The sequence below is a fragment of the Podarcis vaucheri genome, assembly GCF_965113315.1.
Source record: "Podarcis vaucheri genome assembly, chromosome: 3".
NCBI classification, from domain to species: Eukaryota; Metazoa; Chordata; class Lepidosauria; order Squamata; family Lacertidae; genus Podarcis; species Podarcis vaucheri.
This window is the reverse complement of record NC_138761.1, coordinates 25528359-25554250: the sequence shown is the minus strand read 5'-3', so window position 1 is coordinate 25554250 and position 25892 is coordinate 25528359. Positions and strand designations below refer to the sequence as shown.

At 46.2% G+C, this 25892-nt stretch overlaps 1 protein-coding gene and 1 long non-coding RNA gene across 2 annotated transcripts in view; one reads left to right on the top strand and one right to left on the bottom strand.

The window, feature by feature from the left end:
* Positions 1 to 634: 634 nt before the first annotated feature.
* On the bottom strand, positions 635 to 9957 carry LOC309529816. Its single transcript, XR_014218487.1, has 3 exons — positions 9719 to 9957; positions 3743 to 3857; positions 635 to 914 (listed from the first exon to the last, which is right to left on the bottom strand). It is a non-coding gene; the product is annotated as an uncharacterized lncRNA (long non-coding RNA).
* Positions 9958 to 10048: 91 nt separating this feature from the next.
* The window catches only part of PKDCC (protein kinase domain containing, cytoplasmic), a 42126-nt gene continuing 26282 nt past the window's right edge, over positions 10049 to 25892 (top strand). The window contains exon 1 of the mRNA XM_082217670.1: positions 10049 to 11136. Within this exon, the coding sequence (XP_082073796.1) occupies positions 10411 to 11136 (726 nt within the window). The 5' untranslated portion in view covers positions 10049 to 10410. The remainder of the gene's footprint in view (positions 11137 to 25892) is intronic.

Below are 25892 nucleotides of genomic sequence, written 5' to 3'. Positions count from 1 at the left end.
CTATACACGAAGCCAAGCCAGAGCACAACTAAATGCAGCACAGCCATCTTCTCAGAAAAACTCTTCACAAGCTCAAGAGGTCAAGACACGAAAGCTTTAGCAACTAATCTACACTTAATGACCCACCCAGTGATATTCAGAATATCACTCATGAAATCACCCAAGATATCCCTCAAGTAATTAAGGAACAAAAGAAGAAAAGGCACACTAATCTAGGAACTTCCTCTCTGCCCAGAACGTTGGAGGCTATACACCACACCCCTCAACAGTATTTATAGGAACTCAAACACCAGATTCTGCTCTGTTCCAGTAACAAGAAGCCGAAAGCACCAGCCTGAAGATGACGAGTGAGACCTCGTCGAAACGTCGCACAGACACCCCGACTCTTACACGGGAAGACACCCGAAGACACCAAAACCTGCATTCCTGTACCCGTGAAAATCTACGAAAGCATATATATATATATATATATGCAGGTTTTGGTGTCTTCGGGTGTCTTCCCGTGTAAGAGTCGGGGTGTCTGTGCGACGTTTCGACGAGGTCTCACTCGTCATCTTCAGGCTGGTGCTTTCGGCTTCTTGTTACTGGAACAGATATATATAAAATATCTCATCAGGAGCAGGACACCATCTCTGTTGCAACAACTTGTCTCCTGGAAGGGATTTAACAAGATTGTCAGGGTGTTGTTGCATGTGGAACTCAAAACTGATTTTGTTTATTTTTGCATCTGCCAGCTCTTGGTAACGTGGATGTTACACACATCTGCTAAGAAGCATATTCTTCTTTTATATTCTTTTATATTTCCCTCTTCCACTTTCTGTCCTGCAACACAGGAAACTGCCTTTGATGATGATGATGATGACCATGATGATACTCCGCCCATCTGGCTGTGTTTCTTCAGCCACTCTGGGTGACTTCCAGCACATATAAAAACATAATGAAACATCAAACATTAAAAGCTTCCTGATACAGGGATGCCATCAGATGTCTTCTAAAAGTTGTGTAGTTCTTTATCGCCTTGACATCTGATGGGAGGGTGTTCCGCTACTACTGAGAAAGCCCTCCGCCCTGTACATTTAAAGTGCTATAATGCCCCTTTTAAATAGTCCTGGCTTCCCCTTGAGAATCTTGGGAGATGTAGTTTGCGAAGGGTGCTGAGAGTTGCTAGGAGACACCTATTCCCCTCACACAGCTACATTTCCCAAAGTGGTTTAACAGTCAATTCCTCTTCACAGGGAATGCTGGGAATTGTAGCTCTGGGAGGGGAATAGGAGTCTCTTAACAACTCCTTGGCACTCTTAGCAAACTACAGTTCCCAGGGCACTGGGGGGGGGGGGAAGCCAGGACTGCTTAAAGTGCTTTAAAAGTATGGTGTGAATGTGGTATTCTGACAGGCAAGGACTCATCACAGAGTCCACCTGTGTTAACAACATTAACAGTCTTGGGATCTTTCTAACCAATGAACACTTTTCTTCCAAGTGGGGTGCAGACTCAGTATCAAATAGTGCAGCAGATGGTAAAAAGCATAAGTACATAATAATATTGCATGTCTGGGCAGGGTGGCCCTAAACAAGATTTTTTTTATATAGCAAGTGCTGAAAACAGTACAGCATTGCAGTAGGTTGGACAATAGGAGCCTCAAGATCCCTTCCAACTCTACAGTTCTAGGATTCAATAGGCTTGGAGTTCTGGAGAACAGGAGGTGCCATGTTAAAATTGGCAAAGCAATAGAAAGCTGTCTTGTGCGTGTGGCAGATAAACTGCAGCAGGAGCCTGAACCCCCCCAAATTGCCTAACCACTCTTGAGGATCACAGAAGATGGGTGGCTTGGCATTTTGCTTTGGAAAATGCTGGCCACATCAAACACCAGCAGGTGGTGTGTTATTGGTAGACTCTTGGGCTTGACATCTCAATGTGTCTTGGTCCTCTTTGAGCCTTTTGTGTCCATTTCTGCTCTCCCTCATATCATGCAAGCGTCTCCCTCCTTGCATCTGTCACAAGGATGGTATCGGAGCACCATAAAATGTGCAGACTGTACTCACTGGGACCACTGACATGACTGGGTTGTTAAGTCTCTCAGATGGGAGCCCTTTAACACTGTGGGTTAAACCACAGGGCCTTGGACTTGCTGATCAGAAGGTCGGTGGTTTGAATCCCCGCGACAGGGTGAGCTCCCGTTGCTCGGTCCCTGATCCTGCCAACCTAGCAGTTCGAAAGCACCTCAAAGTGCAAGTAGATAAATAGGTACTGCTCCAGCAGGAAGGTAAACGGCGTTTCTGTGCGCTGCTCTGGTTCGCCAGAAGCAGCTTAGTCATGCTGGCCACATGACCCGGATGCTGTACGCCAGCACCCTTGGCCAATAAAGCGAGATGAGTGCCACAACCCCAGAGTCGGTCACAACTAGACCTAATGGTCAGGGGTCCCTTTACCTTTACTATCCTCACTCTGGGCTGCTGATATTTAATTTGTAATGGGATGCAGGTGGCGCTGTGGTCTAAACCACGGAGCCTCTTGGGCTTAGACCAGAAGGTCGGTGGTTCGAATCCTCACAACGGGCTGAGCCCCCATTGTTCTGTCCCAGCTCCTGCCAACCTAGTAGTTCAAAAGCACGCCAGTGCAAGTAGATAAATAGGTACCGCCGTGGTGGGGAGGTAAACAGCGTTTCCATGTGCTCTTGTTTCTGTCATGGTGTCCCGTTGCACCAGAAGTGGTTTAGTCATGCTGGCTACATGACCCGAAAGCTGTCTGCAGACAAACGCCAACTCCCTCGGCCTGAAAGCAAGATGAGCGCCACAAACCCCTAGTCGCCTTTGACTGGACTTAACTGTCCAGGGGTCCTTTACTTTTTTTTTAACTTTTTTAATTTGTGTAAACTGATTGTTCCTTTCCATTCCTAGCGCAAGGTCTCAGGATCCAACTTAACTGTATAGCTGTTTCTCCGGCATTTTCACATTTAACCTCCCACTTATGTTTGAAACTCAATTTAAAAACATTGGGATGGCGCCGACTCTCAAACATCTAGTTCAGTGGCTCTCAAAATAGGTGGTATCGCCCCATGGGGGGCATGGTTGATTTAACTAGGGGGTGTCAATGATTATCAGACTTTGAAAAAGCTGCTAGGTTCATCAATTTTGTTGAATTGATTAAAGGAAATTGTTATGGTTAGGGTTAGTGGATTTTGAATAAAGGTGCAATTAATTGTTCCTGTTTTGGACTGGATTGTGTTGCTATCTTCCTTAGTGGGCTGTGAGAAAAGTGCTATTCTGAACCATGCTTTTTTAACAGGGGTAGGGGGCACTGGAGATGAGTTTATGGGACCAAGGGAGCAGTGGCCCAAAAAAGTCTGGGAACCAGTGGCCTAGTTCACAGAGAGTTTGATCAAGAGTGCTTAAATTCAGGCATCAGAGCGAAGGATAATGAAAAGGAAATACGGCAAGGGGGAGATCGGCAAGCTCTTCTGAGGGCTCTGCATGCGAAATCTAAAACCTTCATGTTTGTCTAATTAATACGTAGCATATTGAGTGTATCATCCATGAGTGCTTCATTAAAAAAAAAAACTATTTGGAGACTTGAAGTTATTAAAGTTAGAAAAGGCTGAGGTGGGGAGGGGGGGACCCTGAGGGTCTTGGATGAGTCTGCCCGCTTGCCTTTCAGATTCTCTCTGCAAGTTATCTACCAGATTCCCACCCTCTTTTAATTACCGCTTCATGGTTTACATGCCGTCCAATTAAAAGAATATTACATTTAAATCAGGAACATATTGTTGATGGGAGTTCAGATTCAGATTCACTCTTGGCATCCTCAGCTTGTCACTAGAATTTCACTGTGGCTCTGGAGTCTTGGATGAGATGTGGGTCCTACCAGAAAAGAGGCGCGGCGAGTTTTCTGGTACATGTGCTATATCAAATTGATAAAATATGTGGTGCGATGGTTAGTGTGATGGACAAAGACTGTATCAACCCAGGCTTAGATCCCCACCCAATCATGAAGCTCGCTGACTTTTTTTAGGCTAGCCAAGGGTTTCCCAAACTTGGGTCTCTGGCTGTTTTTGGACTACACCATCCCTAGCTAGCAGGATCAGTTGTCAGGGATGATGGGAATTGTAGTACAAAAACTGCTGGAGAACAAAATTTGGGAAACCCTGGTAGTCAGTCCTACCGCACAGGGCTGTTTTGGCAATAAAATTGAGTGGGTGGGGGAAGACCCATGCTGATCACTTGAGCTCCTTGGAGGAATACATAATAAATAATAAATAATAATAATAATAATAATAATAATAATAATAATAATAATAATAATATGCATTGTATATATACACTATTTTAGAGAATGATTGGGCTGTGTAGCCACCTAATTGCTACCTAAGTAAGCTTATTGGTCTACTGTGTATGGCAGAGTATTCCACAATACTCGGTCAATGACACTAAATGCTCAGTTGCTTGTTGTTGTGAAATGGCCCTTGCCAACTTGGGGAATGAGCAAAGACACTTCTGCATATCATCTCAGTGACTGAGCTGGGATATAAATGCTCAGGCTGTCCCTGACGTATTCTGGACCTACCGTATTTTTCTCTCTATAACACGCAGATTTTTTCTCCTAAAAAAGAAGGGGAAATGTCTGTGCGTGTTATTGAGCGAATGTGTGGTCCCTGGAGCCGAAAAATCGAGCAAAAATCAAACCGTGCTTCACGGAGAAGGGAAACCTGAAAAGAGGAAGTGGGTGCTTTCCTGCATTCTGCTTCAGGGTCTTGCTGCCCACCCTCTCTGTTTCGTTGCTGTGTTTGCTGAAACGGAACAAAGAGCAGGGAAAGCCCCTCCCCTCCAGGCAAGAAGAGGGGAAAGCAGAATGTCGTTCTTTCCTCTCTGTGCTCCGGTGCTGCTGAAAACATGCAGGTGGGAGAGAGAGACAGAGAGAGAGAGAGAGAGAGAGAGAGTGAGAGAGTGAGAGAGAGCTGGCTGGCTTGGGTGGGTGCGTGGGGGAAACTTTTGCCTTCCTTTCCTCCCTCCCGTTATACCCCACTCCTGCATTCTTAGCCCTTCTGTGTTTTTCCTTCCCTCCCCACTTAAAATGTGGTTAAAAAGCATGGATCCACATGGATCCTAAGGATTTTTGCACTGGGTCACCCCAAATTCACCATCAGAGCACATAGCATGTCCATGGCTACAGCCTGCCCCCCAAAAATCATGCACCCACTGTTGCCTGGGGCTGCAATGGTGCAAAAATGTGGTTAAAAAGCATGGATCCACATGGATATTTGCATTGGGTCACCCCCAAATTCACCACCAGAGAACATAGCATGTCCATGGCTACAGCCTGCCCCCCCAAAATCACGCACCCACTGTTGTCTGGGGCTGCAATGGTGCAAAAACGTGGTTACATAGCATGGATCCACATGGATCTTTGCATTGGGTCACCCCCAAATTCACCATCAGAGCACATAACATGTCCATGGCTACAGCCTGCCCCCCAAAAATCATGCACCCACTGTTGCCTGGGGCTGCAATGGTGCAAAAATGTCGTTAAAAAGCATGGATCCACATGGATCCTCAGGATCTTTGCATTGGGTCATCCCCAAATTCACCACCAGAGAACATAGCATGTCCATGGCTACAGCCTGCACCCCCCCAAATCACGCACCCACTGTTGTCTGGGGCTGCAATGGTGCAAAAACGTGGTTACAAAGCATGGATCCACATGGATCCTCAGGATCTTTGCATTGGGTCAGCCCAAATTCACCATCAGATCACATGTCTGTGGCCACAGCATGAAGCACAAAAATGATACATCCACTGTTTCATTCAGAATGTTTTTTCCCTTGTTTTCCTCCTCTAAAAATGATGTGCGTGTTATGGTCAGGTGCGTGTTATAGAGCGAAAAATACGGTAAGTTGCTCAGGGTTTTATAACTTAATAGGAGAACCTTGAGCCCAGTTTGGTAGTAGATGGGCGGCCAGTATAGATGCTGTAAAAATGGCGTCCCATGTTCTCAGCCAGATGCTCCTACTAGCTGTCAGGCCACTGCATTCTGCACCAGCTACAGCTTCTGACAATCCATTACTGTTTAAAAATAATCCTAGGTTTAACCAGATATGGGCAAGCATGCCGTAAAGATTAATCCAGTCTAATTGCAGACCTCAAGACTTCAACATCCTGCCTGATTTTTGTAACCCCCTTTCCCTTATTCCCCTTAACTCCTGCTTTGGGTAACGTCTCTAGCCCAGTGGAAAAAATTATGGCACACTTGACAGCTTGTGCACCATTTTGTTACATTTTGTTTGGTTCGGCTGTGAGCATGCACAGGTACATTGTCCAGCTATGGATTTTAGAGCCGCCCCCCGGCTTATGGGCCAACACAGCTGCCTTAAAAAGTAATAATAATAAAATCTTGTTATTCCCCTGAGTGAGTCAATGAGTCAGTCATTCCCAAATATTTCTATGCAGACAGATAAGTCACTGTCTCCTCACTGTAAATCTCCATTCACTTTATTTATCTCTATACATACAAATAAGTGTCTGTGTTCTGTATGGTAGACCACACATATGTGCCTTTCATACATTTCTCCTTGTCCTTGAAAACAAATATAGGTTTATGACTTTCTCAAAGAAGTCAAATTCAGCCTTAATTGTAAAACCACACAGAACTCAACCCTGCTGATGTACTTTAAATCAACTCCCAAACTGCGTAGTCTCATCCCAGACACACTTTTTTACTTGGAAGCAAGTCCAGCAGAAATAAACAGGGTTTCTTCCTAAGTCATTAGGGGATCTTTATGGTGAGGCTAAATATACTTTCTCAAAATCAACAGGACATATGCACACAAACATATTTAGGATGGAGACAGCAGAGTACAAAGGGGGGGGGGAGTCCAGAGTCTCTTTTACCTAAGCTTAACTTTGGAGGTTACACCAAAGTGGCAAAAGTGAAGGCATGAATGACTTGTGCATCCACAGTTCACACTTCTGATTAATCTTGTGGGGTTCTTGTGGGTTTCACCTTCAGTGATAGGAGCCTATTTTATATTACAGTATATCACATTAATAATATAACATCATAACATAACATAACATAAAACATAGCATAACATAATTTATAATATAATATAATATAATATAATATAATATAATATAATATAATATAATAATATAATGTAATATAATATAATATAATATAATATAATATAATATAATAATATAATATAATATAATATAATATAATATAATATAATATAATATAATATAATATAATATAATATAATATAATATATGGTAGCTATAAAGTTTATTTAAACCACCTTCAAAGGCCCATGTTTTGTTTAAAAAGAAAGGTTTAAAAAGCCTGGGTGGATAATCAAGTCTTAACCGAGTATGGAAAATATTGTAAGGGGGAGGTTGGTGAGCTTCTCTGCGGAGACTACCTGAATTCATAAAAAAATAGTAGCCACAACTGATAAAAAAAATAGTAGCCACAATTTATAAAATTGAAGAGAGGAATGCATTGCTGATGGCGCTGTTTTCCTCCCTTGCCAGAAGCCTATCCACCGAAGACCAAAACCCAGGAGGTGAAATTAATTGATTCTGCTGCCCGCAAATCTTCCGGCTGGTGGCAACTGACAGTTTCAACGCCCCTTTCTTTTGTGTGGGTGACATGAGCGGCACCACACTCCGCCAGCCCTTTTTCTCCGAGGACTGGATTCTAGCCGGCTGCCTGGAGCCGCCGCCCTTCTCCCCAGCTCTGATGCGCTCTCCCTTTGTGTTTGCTAATTAGTTGCTAACAGCGCCGTCATGCAGACCTTGATGGATAAGCGCACCATTAACACCCAGACCCTGCAATTCACGTCCTAGCTGAGCCGGTGGATCAAGGCCAGCCCCAGCCCGAGAGCTGTAGGTATAGCATTGCAGCTTTCTCTGAGGACCATTTTTGGGGACTTCTTTCCTAGTAACCAGTGGCGTAGCGTGGGGGGTGCAGGGGGGGGGGCCGGGCGCAACATCTGGGGGTTAGGGGGCGCAAATCCACGGGTTAGGGGCGCAAATTACTTGCCTTGCCCCGGGTGCTGACAACCCACGCTACGCCACTGCTAGTAACGACACAGGACAACCCCCTCCCTCCTACCGAAGTTTTTGTGTGTGGAATCAACTTCTCCACTTACCAGAGAAATCGATCAAGGCGCAATATTTGAAGAGGGAGGTTTAAACACTCTGTCGCTCAGAGAAAGTTTGTAGCTCTTCCGCCCATGAGATAAAACCTCACAATCCTTTGTTGATTGTTATGCAGAAGTAAGTCCCGCTGGATGCATCTCAGTTCTATTACTAGCAAAACATTTGTGTCTAGTGGGGTTTACTCTCAGGTAAGTATGTCTGAGATTGCAGTCTCAGGCAATCCCATTAACCTCAACGCGATTTACTTTTGAGCAGATAGGCACACAGGGGACTGAGCTGGGAAATCTGAAATATTCACTCGCCTTAATGAAAGGCGCCCGGCCCATTTAAGACTCGCCTAGTTCGCAAGTCCGGAAAAGTAAATTTTCTGTTCGCCTCATTTAACACCCTCGGCCAACCTAATCGCGGCGATTTATCGCGGCATTGTTGCAACTGTGTATTTTAAATCGGATTTATGTCTCTCCCTCCAGGCAAAGGCGATTCAGCGCCGATGGCTGAGCCCCGCCTCCCATTTACACAAATGGCTTTCCAAACGACCCATAATTTGTAGGTGTTATGGGGCTGGCTGGTGGGGTGGGGGAGGGGAGGTAAAGTAAGGTTGAGCTTCATTCAGTAGCCTTAAAATGCCAACCTGTATTGAGCGGTGATGCTGAACACCGACATGTTTAGAGTAGACCCATTGATTTCAGTGGGCCTATCCTAAACGGGACCAAGTCTGGATCCTACCCACTGACTTTAAGGAAACCATCCATGTTTACACGGGAGTAAACTCGACTGAGTTCCTTGAACCTTGTTTCCTTCTCACGTAAGCAACCATCGATATTTGATATTGATCTCTAGCAATACAAGGGCCAGCTGCGAGCGTGGCACAAGCACAGTCTGAAATAAACGTTTATTCCTATTTATTACAAACAGGCATTTCTCCATAGCTTTAAATATGTACAAATTAATAGGGAAAGCGGTTCATCAGCGCTGCCATAAAGAATAAACGACCTCATGCAATTCTGAAGTTGATATTCAGTTTGGGACATATTTTTGAAAGGTCAGCAGTGGGCGGAGGGGGGAGAAAAGCAACTTTCCTCGTCTCACCCATCCTTCTTCTGCTGCCCACTTCCCTCGCTCACATCGGCATTCCGACGCGGGCTCTGCCTGTTCCACAGAGGCTCCTTCACGCGTATGATTCACGGGGCAATGTCAGGAGGGCGGCAGATGAAGGGGCGCGGCGGGAGGGTGAAAGCGACGGAAGTATCTGGACAGCTCTTGAAGCATTTAAAAATACACCCCACCCACCCACAAAATCACCACTTGATCATAGATAGAATCGTCACAGCATCCTCAAAATAAGAGGTTTGGAAAAGATAAGAGGATGTCAGTTCGTCCCGCTACGACACGCGCACACGTGCGCTAGAGTAAAGGGATGAACTCCTGTCTTCAGATGGACACCCTGGGGCAATTGGAGCCCCAAATCCAGAAAGGTCGAAGCAGAGAAGTAACCTTCCAATACACCCATCCTCACCTCCCGCCCTCCGAGTCCTGACGATTTCCTAATTTACAAGCTCTACTTTCCGCATTCCGACGACCCCCTTTCCTTCCATGTGGGTCAGGCGGCGATGCCGCGAACCAGCCGCCGGGCAAGAAGGGGCCCCACACCCGGTCCCATTCCCCGCTGTCTCCTGCGGGCGACACCGTTATCGAGTCCGCGGCGCCTCCTCCAGGAGCCCCCTTTCCTCTCCGTCGCAGAAGCGCCCTCTGGGACCCGTAGTCCTCCCTCCCCGCGCTCTCCATTCTCCGCGCCGAGCGGGAGACTACGTTTCCCATCCACCCCCGTGCCGCCCTCCGCGTTCCGCGGGCGGCGCCGAGCCGCCAATCAGGCGGCGTCACCAAGTGTGCAGAACGCTCGGAGGATTCCAAATACATTTCCCTCCCCCGTTCCAAATACGAACTCCCCTCTCCCTCCTGGCAGGGGTGCAGCTAATAATAAGCGCTTCGGGGAGGCTTTATAAAGGCGGCGCTGGAGGAGGCAAGTGTCATGAGGGTGGCAGGGCAGCCGAGCGGCGGCCGGGCAGCGTGAAGAGGCGGCTGGCGGGTGCTTTTATTTTTGGGAGAGCCGCTGGTGGTTTTCTTTCCTTGGCCGTCGCTGCTGCGGATCTGGAATGTTGCAAAGGAGCTCGCGGCAGCCAAGCTGATCAGCTGCAGCAGCGGAGGCAAGCGGCGGCGAGCCGCGATCGCTGCCCTGCCCGAGCTCTCCGGGGCGATGAAGCGGCGCAAGCTGGCCGTGGCCGCCGGCTTCTGCATGTCCTTCCTGCTGGGCACTTTGCTCAACGTCCTCTTCATCCCGGCCTTTGATCCCCAGCAGCAGCAGCAGCAGCAGCAGCTCAGCGCGGGAGTCACGCACTCGCTGGCGGGCTCGCCGGGGGAGGCGGGCAGCAGCAGCAGCCGCCCCCTCCCCGAGGACCTCGCCCGGCAGATCCGAGAGCGCTACGAGGAGGTGCTTCGCTACCAGCCGCCTCGGGAGGCAGCTGCCGCCGGCGCTCGCCTGGCAGTGCGACCGCTGGAGCGGCGGCTCATGGATCTCGCTCCGCAGCGGCTCTCTTCCTCCTTGTCTTCTTCTTCCACGGAGCGCAGCAGCAGCCGCCCCAAGCTGCCCGGACCCCGGGCTCCTTCTTGGGGCGGCGCGCCCTGGGACCACCCGCGAGCGCAGCTGGAGCTCTCGCTCGGCCCGCTGGCGCTCGGCTGCCGGGACATCGGCAACGTGAGCAACGTGCACTACCTGGGCTCGGGCTACACCAAGGCCGTCTACAGAGCCGTGCTCAACCGCAGCCTGGCCGTGGCCCTCAAGTCCGTCGATTTCGGCGGCCACGACATCGACAACTGCGTCAAGCTGTACGCCTCCTTGGAAGGCTGCTATCGCCTGGCTTCCTATAAGATCGCCAAGGAGATGGTCTTGTTGCAGAGGCTGCGACACCCCAACATCCTCCAGGTAAATTGGGGTGTGTGTGTCCCCGGAGTGAAGAATTGGAGTGGGGGGAGGTAGAGAGACACAGACAGACACACTGGTTTTATTCTTTAATAATTGTGTGAGCGATCGAGTGGAACAACCTAGTTAAACCTTGGGGTTGGATTTTTTGTTGTTGAGATCCTGCCTTATTAAAAATTGTTTAGACGTGTATTGCATTAGGAAAAAAAGGGGGAATTTTGGGAGGAAAGCCATTGTACTGCCAATTCCCGGCGGGGCTGTATTCTTTGCTTCTGGAATAATGATGTTTTAATTGGGCTCTCTTGGAACTGGCGGGTTTGTGGAAGGAGAGTTAATCTGCGCCACAGTCCTGACGCGTCAAGTTAGGGAAGTTTACCAGCGCGGCCGGCCACGTGCGACCTCTCGCTGTTGCTGCTCGCTCCTCCCAAGGCGAAGATGGCACCTAGGTGTGATTTGCAGTGTGATTTGGGATCGAGCCGTCTGGCAGCACATCCGAGACCCGTTTGCTTCTGGAAGCTCCCTTGCGATCTGTCCGACGGCAAACATGCGCTGCCATGCTCTCCAACCCAAGATTTATAGTTCTAAAGCCCATTTTGGCCACCGATGGATTTCAATTGTAACTAAATCCTAGAGAGATGATATTTTGGGTGTGTGTGTGACTGAGAACTCTCTGAATTTGCACTTCCAGGAAAAAGTGAATAGGATCAGGATCAGGTCTCGTGATTTGGGTTAGACTGTTTTCCCGATCCTCAACACTTAACGCTGTCTCCTCACAAGGAAGTCTCCCAGTGAGTTTCGTGGAACGTGTTCTTATACTTGAGTCCCGGCATAAACTGCCTCCTAAATATTGGACGCACGAAGCTTAAAGGAACTCTTATGAGATTTGCTTCCTTACGTTAATGTGCCAATTAAATCGCTTTGGTTAATCCTCAGGTTGCAGTCCTAATCGCGTAGACTTGGGAGTAAGCTCCATTGAGTTCAATGGGACTTCCTTCCGTGTATACATGCATAGGATGTTGCCGTTCCTCCGTGTGTTTCGGGGTCGGGATGCTTGAGACAGCTGTTCTAGGGGTATTTCCCCTAAACTTCGGAAATTCTAATCCGATGGGGGAGAATGCTGGATAAATCAGAAATATTTGGCAGCTTTAATTGCGCTAGAGATGGCCGCAATCCTGAGGAAGCCCAAATTGGAAATATTCTAGTGGATTTAAGACCTCGCCTCCTGTTAAATTTGCTTTAAAAAAGAGAGGAAGGGCCGTAGCTCATTGGTACAGTCTGATTTGCGCTCCAAAGATCTTTAGTTTAATCCTCAGCATCTTCAAGTAGAGCTGGGGTGGGAACCCCGCCTGAAATATTGCAGCTCAGTGTGGAGACGATATTGAACTAAATGGATCGATGGTCTGCCTTGGTTTAAGGTAGCTTCGTAACACAGAGATACACAGCTAGCGAGGTGGAGGCTTAGAGGAAATTCTGTCGAGAGCAGAACGTGCCAAGTTTGGGAGTCGCACAGAGTTCTTTATCTGTTGCTGCCCGATGATTTGTGCTGTGTTAACAGCCTGGATCAAGAAGAAAACTTGAGGAGCTGGGGTAGACAAATAGGACTTTTCTTACGTCGATTGGGGGAAACGCTTCTTAGAATGAAGTTCTGACTAAGCCGCGACGGTGGCAGTCCCGCGTGTTCAAACAAGCGAGTGCCACAGTCGTGTAGACGTGGGCGGGCGACGTGTTCTAGCAGCAGAAAGGAGGCAGAGACGTGTAGATCCCTCAACCAGCTCTCCGTTTTAATCTCTCTCTGAGCTGGAGACAGGGGAGTGCCAGAAACACGGGAGAAATCGGAAAAGCTTTCAACAACTCTTGGGAGGTTAGGCGTCCGGTCGAATCGGCGTGGACCTTCTCTGAGTTCACAGGTCCGCCACGTCGGTTCTCTCAGTAGCGCGGCGCGCAGTGGGATTCTGCCCGAGCTTGCACGGCGGCACAAGAGCGCACCCGGAGGACTAGCGCCGTGAATGCCTAATTGGAAGAGATCCTTGGCTTTTCGCTTAATTGAGAGAGCCGAGCTGCAGACTCGGAACCGCTAAGCGCTCGCTTTAAGTTGTGGATAGGCAACCGGGTGTCTGCGTTCAGCAAGACACGGGGCCTCGATATCATTCAGCCGCAGTTCTTAGCCGACGAGGGCATCGTGGCCGATCTTAGATCGAGCAGGTTTGAATCGGGGATTTTAAAAACTCGTATTAGAAAGAACCCCTTTTCCTCGCGGAGGTCAAGCCTCCCGATGGTGCCCGAATGTCTGTTCCCGGTGCTCCTCGGGACAAGGGAGCTCATACATTCTCCAGTTTTGTGCAAATATCCATCAGTTGATGTCTATGGGTAATAAATCACACCGTATTCTGGAAAACTGAATCACTTGCAAACTTCACACACACACAAACACACCCCAACGCGGATGCATTAAATCAAGCCTTCACTTTCTCCCGTTGAAATGGCACGGGATCTGAAAACGATTAAGCTGGGAATCCTGTTCCCGCTTACTCGCGAGTAAACCCACCGAAAGTCGATAGGAGTTCGTATGCGAGAGGAGCTTTATAGCTTCTTCTTTTTTTAAAAAAAAGACCACCCGCTATAATACACTTGTAATACAGAACCACCAAAATAAAATCCTGGTGAGTACGTGTGTGTGGAGGGGCAATCTGTCTAAACAAGAGTCTTGGCGGCCTCGATCCCAAACGCCCCTTGCTCTGTAACAGGAGGCGGCGATCGGCAAAGCAGTTGAGCAAGAGCCTGTTGCCATCGGCTTGGGTACCCCTGAGAACAGAGACTCTAGCCTGTGTCTCTTCGGAGGAAGCAGGCAGGCTTCGCAATTTCGAATCTAGGTGTTTTGACCCGGTTTGGCAATCGCTTCCAGCACAGGAAGGAGAAAGAGAAACGGCTCATAGCTGCGATCCTGCCAGAGAGGGGGGTGGGGAGGGCGGCGAGGAGTCGGGAGGGGAGATGGCCAGAGAGAGAGAAAGAGAGAGATCTCTCCTCTCCAGAAACAGCAGCGAGAGGAGAAGGAGGTCTCTGTTAGCAATTTTGACTCGGGAGCACATCAGATTGGTCTTGTCAAAAGCGCAGACAAGGCGGTCGATGGAGCTTGACAGCTAAAGCTTCCCTCCCCATCCCCCTCTGTTGTTGTTTTTAAAGAGGACTTTGTTTCACCTTGTGTTTCTCGCTGGAGATGGGTGTGCGCAAGTTCTTCCCCTTTGGGCCTGTCGACAATGTCATATTCTCAGATAAAGGAGAGAGAGAGAGAGAGAGAGACAGACAGACAGACAGACAGACAGACTCCCTGTTTGTACCCCTTCTTCCCTCCCCTTGCCACTGTTTGGCTGCCATCCTATGCCTGGGAATAATCCACAGTGAATCTGCTGATGGGTCTTGCTTTCCAAATCAACATGCGCAAACCTGGCTGTAAACTCCTCTTCTCTCTCCCCCCCCCCCAAGCAATACCCCGACAGCCATTCAGTTACCGAACATTTCCTACAGATCATCCCTTTTCAGGTCCTCGCTCAGGACAGAGCCACGTCTTTGAACTAGCTCCAGTTTTGAGAAAAAGTCACGCTTAAGGCAAAATCTAACCTGTCCTTGGGAAGGAAGTTTCGCTGAGTTGAAATGGGTTTACCTCGAGGAATACCAGCCCTAGAGAATTCCCAGAGGCCAATTTATTGGGGCTCCAGGGTCTCCTACAGCCAGGATCCGACTTCATCTCAAGCTGTAGCCATCGCTTTCAGGCCTCTTTAAGGACTGTGCTTGTTAACAAGAGCTTATGTGGGCTTTTCGGTGGGGTGGGGGACCCACACAGAATTTGGCTGGCCTCCTCGCACAATGAAAGCTCAGCCTCTATCAAAAGCCAGGCATTTAGCCTCTCTCTCTGTAGACACCCAGCCGCTCTGCAGAGAAAAGATTTGTTTTGAGCGAGTCTCTTCCATTAGGCCCATGAAAATTAGAGGAGGCGCAATGAGCTGTTCCTCTTATTTGTAATTCCATGGAGCACGTCTCAGAAATGCCTATCTTCTCTTCCCCCTCCCCAGTTCCTTTTGTGAGCAAATATCCTGATGGGGAGGACCCTGAAAGAGAATCAAGGGCCATCTAGTTACCTCCTTTCAGAGCCTCTTTCTCCCGCCTTGGTCAATTACGACTTCATGGATTAAGTGCCACCCCAATTATGAGTAAATTTCATTTAAATAATCAGAACCATATTTGCCAATAGGGTTTAGATTGCTTTGGCTTCCTCGCAGGCTCAGTAAGGCTTACTCCAGCAGGATCCCCAACACACTGGAGGGAAGGCGGATGTGAAATAAGAAAAACCGCCAGCATAATTTCATTTTGAAAAATCCTGGTGAAATGCAGACAAGCACTAAATGCTTCCTAAGGCATTACAGGCAAATGATCTGAATAAAAAGGAAGCCAGTAGATCTAGCTGGATATTATCATGGACCCACTCCCACAGATAGATCTATTGTAGCTCTGAGCGCTTTTGAAATAGCTGTTTCATAGGATGTTTGGTTTAAGACCAGAGTGCTGCTCTCTGTTTTGTGTATTCAATATTCATGCTTTTTAGAACACCCGCCCACAAAGGATTTCAGTCAGCTTTGATGTTGTATCAATGTACTGTGAACACTCCAGTCTGATTCTTTTCTGCTCCAAAATAGTGAGCAGCGACCTGTCTAGAACCCTACAGAAGATTGCTCTTGAGCAGCGGTTCCCAAATGCCCCCCTTTCTGCCCACGGACCACTTGAAAATTACTGGGGGTCCTGGTGGACCACTTAAATATTTTCCTGCCCGTTGTACCAATTGTAATTCCTTAGACTTCAAATGCAATATAAGAAAGAAAAGAAGCAATTAAAAAGTACATTAAAAATTAAGATCAAATACTCAGTGAAATGGATGTGCCCATTTCCCAGCTTCAACCACTGATCTGCAGGCACACTGTGGGACCCCTTGAATGAAGATTGCAGGCCACAGTTTGGGAGCCTCTGCTTTAGAGCTTCCCATTTTAAAACTGAGCGGGATTTAACGGCACGCTCCAACAAACAAACCCCCAGACAAGCCAAAATCCATTTAAGAGTCTAGAAGGCTGAATCTGTTCTGTCCTTGAGAGGTTTTGGAATATGGTTTAAGTGCAGGTCTCATTCCATTTTAGCTTTAAAGTGGATTTTCTTTTTCAACTGGGCTCGTCTCCATGCTGGAAGCTGGATTCTGTAAGGATGCTATGGACAACCCTGCTGGATTGCAGCACAGTTCCATCTAGTCCAGAATCATATTTTGAATGCTGGCCAGCCCCAATATTTTTGGGAAGCACCCAGCACAGCCAGAAGCCTCCTGTTTTAATTGCTGCACTGTTGCCTTAGTGTATATTTTAATTACGAATGTCTATATCTTAATGTTTGTGCAATTGGCCTTTATATTTTGGAAGCCATTTAGAAGCCTATTTTTGGCATCAACCAGTTTTTCATTAAATACTACTACTATTACTGCTAATAATAATGATGAGGATGTTAAAGGCAGAAACCCCTGCAAACTGTCTCTCCACTTCTGCCTCAGCATAAAGAGGGTCCTCTAAACTCGGAGATCCCATTTAGGGCTGCCTGCCTTCATCTAAGCCTATCTGTGTTTAAGTTTTTTGGAAGCGGCTTTATGCTGAGACAGACTATCTGTCTGTCAAGCTCAGCATTGTTGACACTGACTGGCAGTGATTCAGATCAAGGGACCCTCCCAGCCCTATCTGGAGATGCCAGGGATTGAACATGTGACGTTCTGCATGCCAGGCAGATGTTCTGCCCCTGGTCCTTGCCAAGCCTTCTTCAGAGGCTACCTTCTGTTTGCTCCCCACATCTGAGTTAAGGTGTATACCAGCAATGAGAGAGACAGGGCCTTCTTGGTAGTGGTGCTGTTCACCTGGTGCCTACTACTCTGTCCATCTTTCCAGTGCCAGTGGAGTCCATATTTTCTAGACCTCTTTAATGGTTTTGCTTGAGTTTATCTTATTTTGATTTTACATATTGTTTCCCCCTTCCCTCAATTGCTTTTATTTCATTTCTTATAAAACCACCCTGGCAAAAAAAGATGCAATGCAAATATTATAATATAAACACACAAACAAAGAATAATAATAATAATTTGAACAATAATGAATATTAGCCTCTCCTTCATGCATGAGACACATTCTTCACCATCTAAGTTTCTGGCCAAGACTTCCATAGATTAATTTTGCATGCATTTGTGTGACAACATTTCTTCTGTCTTATAATCTTAGTTTCTGATTTCATCCTTCGTCCTCTGAAGTGAATAATGGCAAAACCAGCTTCTTGCAAAAAGCATCACTTCACTGATCTCTTTATATAAATTTCTGGGAAAGCTTGAAACTCCATCCCTTGGCACCCCTACCCCAGGCCCTTCTGACTTCTGATTTAATTTTGACAGGAGGGGACAGCCTTTCTAAATAAACCCAACCTGTTTAGGCGAACTTCCTAAAGCAAAGCTCTTAGTGTCCAGAGAAAGTGTAGAGAGCTTTCAAGAACAGAAGCTCATTTTCCTTTTACTGCTTCCTTGAGTGCAGGGAATACACTGGAGACCACCCATTCTCCTGCTCTTCTCTCCAGCTCAGCAGCACATCCATCTACGGTGAGTGACGGGTTGCCACGGGCCTCCAAAGCATTAGTGAATTAGCCTATTTATCCACAAATAGCCCCTTATTCTGGAGCAGCCTGTAATCTCCAATCAGAAATTAGAACTCGTGGCTTGGAATCTCAGAGTATATATATATATATATGATCACTCAACACAAACTATTTACCCTTTCAATTCCCTTCAAGCAGTACTGGCTCCAGACATGAGTTTTAAAATCCACGTGGCATCCTTCTCTGCGCAGTGAAAATATAATAGTAAATTCAGTGGCAGGTTGACATTCTTTCCCCATTTTTGGATCATTAGAAAGCTTTTACTGTTTCTGAACGTGACAAATTCTTGCTCCATTGGTGACCCATGCCTCTGGGAGGTCAAGGCTTGATTATTGCAACACAGTTTCTGTGGGGCTGCCCTTGAAGGTGACTTGGAAGCCTTCTTACCTGCTGCAGAAGGTTGCTCCATGCTTTCTGATACTCATCCTGTTCTATGACAGCTACCAGTTTGCTCCTGGGCCCAATTCAAGGTGCATGTTTGAACTTTGAAGGCCTTGCATATCCTGGGACTTTGGTACCTCAAAGGTGTTCTCTCTCTCTCTCTCTCTCTCTCTCTCTCTCTCTCTCCATAATCCACATGCGTTCACTCACCTGTCAAGGTACATCATTGAATATATGCGCTGGCTATATTTGCAGGAAGAAGAAACTAGGATGTCTTAGGGCTGCGTACTCACAGTGCTCAGTGAGGGGAGGCAGAAATTTATTATTATTATTATTATTATTATTATTATTATTATTATTATTAATAAATTTTATATACCACCTTATACCTGCAGATCTCAAGGTGGTTCACAGGATTAAATCAGAATATCAAACTGCAAAATACATTATCAAATAAAAACAAACCAATAGCCCTCTCTGCAAACACCCCCCCCCCATTTTAAAAGGGCATAGGATGTCAATCAACCAAAGGCCTGGTTAAAGAGGAATGTTTTTTGCCTGGCGCCTAGAAATAAGAATGTCACATTATGCAAACACGGACAAACTACTTTTGTTTCTCAGCTGGGGTGCAGACAGGCAGCTAAATGTCTGTTTTTGACACTTGGGGTTTTTTCTTAAAGGTAATAATAGCTAGTTCATATTCTAAAAATAAAGTCCCCCCCCCTTTTCTTCTTCTTAAAGCATTTAATGGGATATAAATAGAGTGAATGCACAAATGCTTCAGGACAGCTGTTTAATTTATAAGAAAATGTAACTGAGTGATCGATTGCAATTTGAATCAGCATGGATGCCTTTAGTCGAATGATGACCCTAAAATGTGAAGAAACTGATTCATTTTTTTCTAATGAGTTAAAAAAAAGAATAAATTCCACCATATTTCCCTTTTCTGTGTACTAAATTTTGACAGGAACACACATATATTAATAAATAAAATAAAATAAATAAGCGTTTGCCTTCAGGAGTCCAGATGTGCCAAATGAGAACGTAAGGAGAACCCCAATAGATCAGGCCAATGGCTTGTCCAGCCCAGCATCCTCTCCTCACTGTGGCCAATCAGATGCCAGTGGGCAACAGCACCCTCCCCACTTACGCTTCCCGGCCACGGGTATTTAGAAGCATATCGCCTCCGACACCAGAGGTCACCCACAACCATCACAACCATGATTGATTAAGCCTAGCCATTGGCCGTTTTATCCTCCACGATTTTGTCTACAAATACCTTTTAAAGCAATTTGAGTTTGTCAACATCCCTGCCCCTTGTTGGTAGCAGACCCTGTGGCTGTGCGCTGTGTGAAGAAGTGCTTTGGTTTTGTCTGTCCTGAGTTTTCCAACACTGGATGGCCAGAGTTCTAGTATTATGAGGGAGAAAAACATAATCACGCCTCTATGACGTCCCCCGCTTACTTGCCTTCTTTTTTCTAAAGTAAACAAGCCCGTGCCTTTTCTTATAAGGGCGCTGCTCCCAGCCCTGTGGACATTGAGAAAATCGGAAGAAACACAGAGAACGAGATGAAGGGATATGGGGGAGAGTTCAGCTGTGGAAGGCCTGTCGGTACCAAAAAAACACATCTTTGCAAAGAAAATACATCAGCTGGTTCGGCCCCTTACAACTACTGCTTTTAAAAAACAACAATAACAACTGCTTCTAAATAAGAACAACAAAAACGTGTGTGTATATATGCACACACACACACACACACACACGCCTTATGGGGGATTTCAAGTTGCTTGTCAATTTCAATTCCTCCACATCTCGCACCAAGTGTGGTTCCACCCCTGCCAGCCATTGTGATGGGCAGGTGCAGATCAAAATGAGAATGTCGTTTGTTCTGGAATGAAGGGAGGTGGTGGAGGAGCAGCAGCGGAGGAGAGTGTCTCATTAAGGTTGATTTAATAATGAGGGGCATTTGAGAAAAGGGGGGGATCTGGGTCACTGACTTATTGTATCTGAAGATTTAGAAGCCCCACTAATTGCTTTGCAGCCCTCCTCCATCAAACTCCGCTGATGGCCTGTCTGTCTCTTTTCTCCTGACCTGTAAGTAAGGAGGGGAGGGGGAAGATTCACCAAAGTCCTGGATTTTTATATAATACCGCGGAAAACAGCAGGCATATTCACATATTGACTCTGTACCTGCCGCCACCTCCCAGTCTGGAGAAGACAGAGAAATCCTTTGCTTGGTAACTGCAGTAACTTAGCTGTTCATTTCAAACAATGGCTGTGATTGTAAAGAGACAATAGCGATGTTTGATTTACTGTAATCAAACATAATTATAAGCCTCATGCGGGCTCAGCCGGTCATAAACAGCTCGTCTCAAACAATTCTTCCTCTGATGTTAGCGCCAACTGGAAGGAAAGCTGATTGTAACCGTCAAGGGACTTTGGAAATCTTGTGTATTTCTCTTAGGGTTCTGTTCACCTGGTAGAGGCTCTCTGGGAATGGGGTCTGTCAAAACAGCTCTCTTATTTCCCCCCCACCGTGCAGTGAAGACTTTATTGGAGGAGTGTGTGTGTCTTCAGTGCATGTTGATAAAAACGAGCTTCCACTCATCTGTTTCCAGCTTTTAGGGGCTGAACTTGGCAATCCTAGATGTATACATCTGGAATGTTGCTGGCAATGGGAAAAAATGGAAAAAGTCATTTTAAAATGTGATAATTTTTGTCTTTATGTGTTTCTTTGGTGTGGTGGTTTTTTGTTTTGCTGAAAGCCTCCTTGGGGTACATATTAGTACAGGCATCCCCAAACGTGGCCCTTTAGCCGTTATGGACTATAATTCCTATCATCCCTGACCACTGGTCCTGTTAGCTAGGGATGATGGGAGTTGTAGTCCCAGAACAGCTGGAGGGCCAAGTTTGGGGATGCCTGTATTAGTAGAATAGCCACTGATTAAATATGATAATTTTTTTTTCCTGATTTGCCAGTAAAGTCACACACATAGGGCCCAGTCCAACCACAGGCTCGATATCAAACTATCTCTCCCCTTGTGATGTCATGAATTTGAGAGTTATCAGACCAGTAGATGCTGATTCAAATCTCTGCTCATTCAAGAAGGGTGAGGATAAATCACCATCCTAATCTTACCTCTCATGGTTACATGAGGACAAAATGGGGAGGGGGGCATGATGCCCTTTGTTCTGCTTGGACCTCCTTGGGGGAAAAGCAGGAAACAAAGATGCTAAAAGTAGGCAATAATGTAGTTGAATTTTCTGTGATAAGTAACCATGAAGTTAAACCTACTGGAGCATCTACAGTCTTCTTCTTCTTCTTCTTCTTCTTCTTCTTCTTCTTCTTCTTCTTCTTCGCTGTTTTGCACTGACTCATGATGGCCCCAGCAGAAGATTTCTCACTGAGGGTTGGTTGTCTTCTTGCTGTGGACAAGACATCTCAAGGTGATGCATGTATTCAACCAGATGGGCAGGGTATAAATAATAAAATTATTATTATTATTATTATTATTATTATCCTGGTTGGTTCTTGATGTAGGGTGAAGCGAGGTGGTGAGGTCAAAGCAATGCCACCTCCTGGCAATTTGATGGAGTCCACCACGGTCCAAGGAAGGTTGTTGGAGGGGGCTAGCAGGAGACAGGAGGTGGGTTGAAGGGGAAGACAGATGCAGCTTGGCGTGGAAAGATGAATTACACAAAGTGCTTCTTTCTTGCGAGAATGCTTCCCCAAAGGCCCAGATGTTATCCTGAGCCTTTAAGAGTGAGGAAAGGATCTGTTAGCAAGAACTCTGCTGCCGTTGGAAGCCCAGAGCTGATACAATTGCAAACCAGCCATAACTATCCATGTCATTATTAGACGAGTGCCGGAGGTCTCTGCTCTGAAAGGGCTGGACTGAAGATTCTGGCTTAGGGGGAAATTGGGGAAGGCGAGGGGAGGCCCAGTGTAGTTTTTAACAGGAAGCGGGCAAAAATGTACCTGAATAAAAGGCCCCACTTCCCTCCCTCGCTTTCCAAACTGCCCTTTCTCAAAATAAATGCAGCCCAATTTATCAAGTTGCATCTTTCGACACCCTCTATTATTCATCTCATGTAAATCACTCCCTAAGGGGTCCGTTCCAGTTTGCTGTTTCTTTTATAGTAGCGGGTGACAGCCCTCATCTGCTGTTTCTTCAAAATCCTCACCACAAAAGGCCTGTTCTTGGACCCGTTGTGACTAATTTCAGTACCCTTTCGGAACAACTGAGGCTTACAACAGAAGGCAGTTTTATGTCGGAACAGGCTGAAGATATAAAGGGTGCATCTAAAGAGCTGGTTGAAGAGTCATTCCATTTCGCCAGCCCAGGAACACTGAGCACTGTAGGAAGTTATGCAAGGAGAGCCAGGGATTCCTAACTCTGAATTCTTCGCACTTTCGCTATGATCCTGTCTACGCTACACATTTAAAGCCGTAGAATACCGCTTTAAAATGACATCGTTTCTTCCCCCAAAGATTTCTGGGCGTTGTAGTTTATTAACTGCATCCTTACCCCATAGATGCCCACTTGACCGCTTCAGTCTGCGGAACTAACACTGTTACAACTGCTATGTAACACTCATTCCACATTTGTAAGAAATGAGTCTTTTAGTGTGGCAACTTTGAAACTCCCTGCCTGTTGAAATCAGTCAAGCGCCTTCACTATACTCTTTCTGGCACCTGCAAAAACAATTTTCATCTGGCAAGATATGTAGAATGCCAGATATATATATAGTTTATTCTTGGTTTAAATTATGTTTTAAATAGATATTTTCAACTATTTTTTTACTGATGATTTCATCCTTGTGTTTTATTCTTCTTGTGAACTGCTTTGAAGCTTGCTTTTTAAAAAACAATTAAGCAGCACATAATTTTTACGAAATTAAATAAATCTGAAATGCTTCTTGGGAAGCAATTCATAAATTAAATAGATTTTTAGTTTATTTTGATATACCTCCCCATGGTATTGCTTGTCACGAAAATAGCATATTTTTTCCAGGGCACACAAAAAGCAAAGGTAGCTGTGTTAGTCTGTTACAGAAGAAATCAAAAATAAAAATCCACAGCTTGAGTGATGACTTTTATTAAGACCAACCAAACAGCAGCCACTGCTATCCGGTGACACAGAATTATGTTGCCCAGCTGTGGATTTGGGGATTCCCCCCCCCCCGGGGGGCATTATTTGAAGTTGTGATTATCTTTTTTTGGGTGGGGAGTGTGCCTTTGTGTGTATGTATTTGTGGCAAGCCTGTGTATGAGTCAAGATGAAATTTCCGAAAGCATTGTGTTAAGAACATTTGATGCAGTTATTATTATTTTTTAATGCTTCTTGATTTCCAGGGGATGGAGCAGCAGGGAGAAAATCTTTACGAATAGCAACATGTCTTATAGGCTTTTCATCTGCTGCTGTTGACTACAGTTAATGTGATGCTGTTTAACTGCTCTTTGTTAGCTTTCCTTTCTTGTGATCTCTTTTTTTTAAATAAAGAAACAACAACCCAACAACTTATTTTTTATTTTAAGCCACCTTTTTAGTTTGATTCCCTCTTGGAAAAGTAGGAGATAGTTATCCAAATAAAGAATGTGATCTGAAAGGCCGAGTCAGGCCAAATGTTCTCGCTCTTCCCTAACAACATCCTTGCATCTTTCAGAACTTGGCTGCCTCTCAGGGTGAGCCAGCATGTCTCAGTGCTGGAGTATGTGAAGTGGAGTAATAGAATATTTTTTCAGTGGCATTTGCTAAGCCCTTTATTCAAACATTCGGAAGGGCTGTGGCTCAGTGCTAGAGCATCTGCTTTGCATTCTCTGGCATCTCCAGTCCAGGTAGTGATTGTTGGAAGATTCAGGACAGATAAGAGAGAGGACTTCTTCACACAGCACATTGTTAAACTATGGAACTCCCACCCACAGGAGCCAGCAACTTGAATGGCTGTTCTCTGCTTCCACGGTCAGAAACAGTAATAATAATAATAATAATAATAATAATAATAATAATAATAATAATAATTACCCCACCCATCTGGCTGGGCCTCCCCAGCCACTCTGGGTGGCTTCCAACAAAACACTAAAATACAGTAACCTATTAAACATTAAAAGCTTCCCTAAAGAGGGCTGCCTTCAGATGTCTTCTAAAAGTTTGGTAGTTGTTTTTCTCTTTGACAGCTGGTGGGAGGGTGTTCCACAGGGCAGGTGCCACTACCGAGAAGGCCCTCTGCCTGGTTCCCTGTAACTTGGCTTCTCGCAGTGAGGGAACCGCCAGACAGTGGCGTAGCGTGGGTTGTCAGCACCCGGGGAAGGCAAGTAATTTGCGCCCCCTAACCTGTGGATTTGCGCCCCCTAACCCTAACCCCCAGATGTTGCGCCCGGTGCGGCCGGCCCCCCTGCACCCCCCACGCTACGCCACTGCTGCCAGAAGGCCCTGGGCGCTGGACCTCAGTGTCCGGGCAGAATGATGAGGATGAGACGCTCCTTCAGGTATACTGGACCGAGGCCATTTAGGGCTTTAAAGATCAACACCAACACTTTGAATTGTGCTCGGAAATGTACTGCTGCTGACTAACAGTTGCTGGTGTTCCACAGGAAGGGAGAGGGCTCTTCTGCTTGAGTCCTGCTTGCTGGTCTCCCACATGCATCTGGTTGGCCACTGTGAGAACAGGATGGTGGCCTAGATGGGCCATTGGCTATTTTTATGTTCTTACGTTAGGGCTGTCACCGGTATTGCAGCCAGGCTAAGCAGGCAGGCAGGGAGTGCCCAGGCACAGACAACCAAGGTGTCCTTCTGTGGCTCAGATTGTGAACCAATCCGGAGGAGAACTGGGGCTCAGCATTATGGGGCAGGGCAGATTCATAGTGGTTCCTCCCCTCCCTCTGGAATTTGTCAGAATCCCTAGTTCCATTATACAAAGTGCCACTGGAATAAATGACGCTTCCATAGTAACGTAAGCAAAAGGCCGGCGTTCACCATTGAAATTTACACTGTGTGCCAGTGTGTATTTATTTTCATTTAGCAAGACTTTGTTTGACCGCTTGGTCAGAACTCTCTAAGCTGTGTACACAACTAAACTGTCAAGAAAACACAGCTAGAATACACACAAAACCATTGATGTACTTGTATATACAGTGGTACCTTGGGTTAAGAACTTAATTTGTTCTGGAGGTCCATTCTTAACCTGAAACTGTTCTTAACCTGAGGTACCACTTTAGCTGATGCGGCCTCCTGCTGCTGCCGCGCCGCTGGAGCACGATTTCTGTTCTTATCCTGAAGCAAAGTTCTTAACCCGAGGTACTATTTCTGGGTTAGCGGAGTGTGTAACCTGAAGCGTCTGTAACCCGAGGTACCACTGTAGTAACGAAAACACATGCAGATAAAATCTGGGAAACATTTAAAACTAGTCTAAGTAACCAAATTATTGGGGTGGGGGTATCTCTCTAAGTAGACCCATTGAAATTAGTGAACTTAGCTTAAGGCATGTCTACTCTGAGTATTTGTTGTGTTTTTGTCCCTCCCTTTTCTGCAAGGAGCTGAAGGTGGCATAGATGGCTCTCCCCCTCTTCATTTAATCCCCACAGCAACCCTGTGAGGCTGAGAGGCAGGGACTGGCTCTTCCAGTGGGCTCCACGGCAGAGTGGGGATTCGAACCCTGA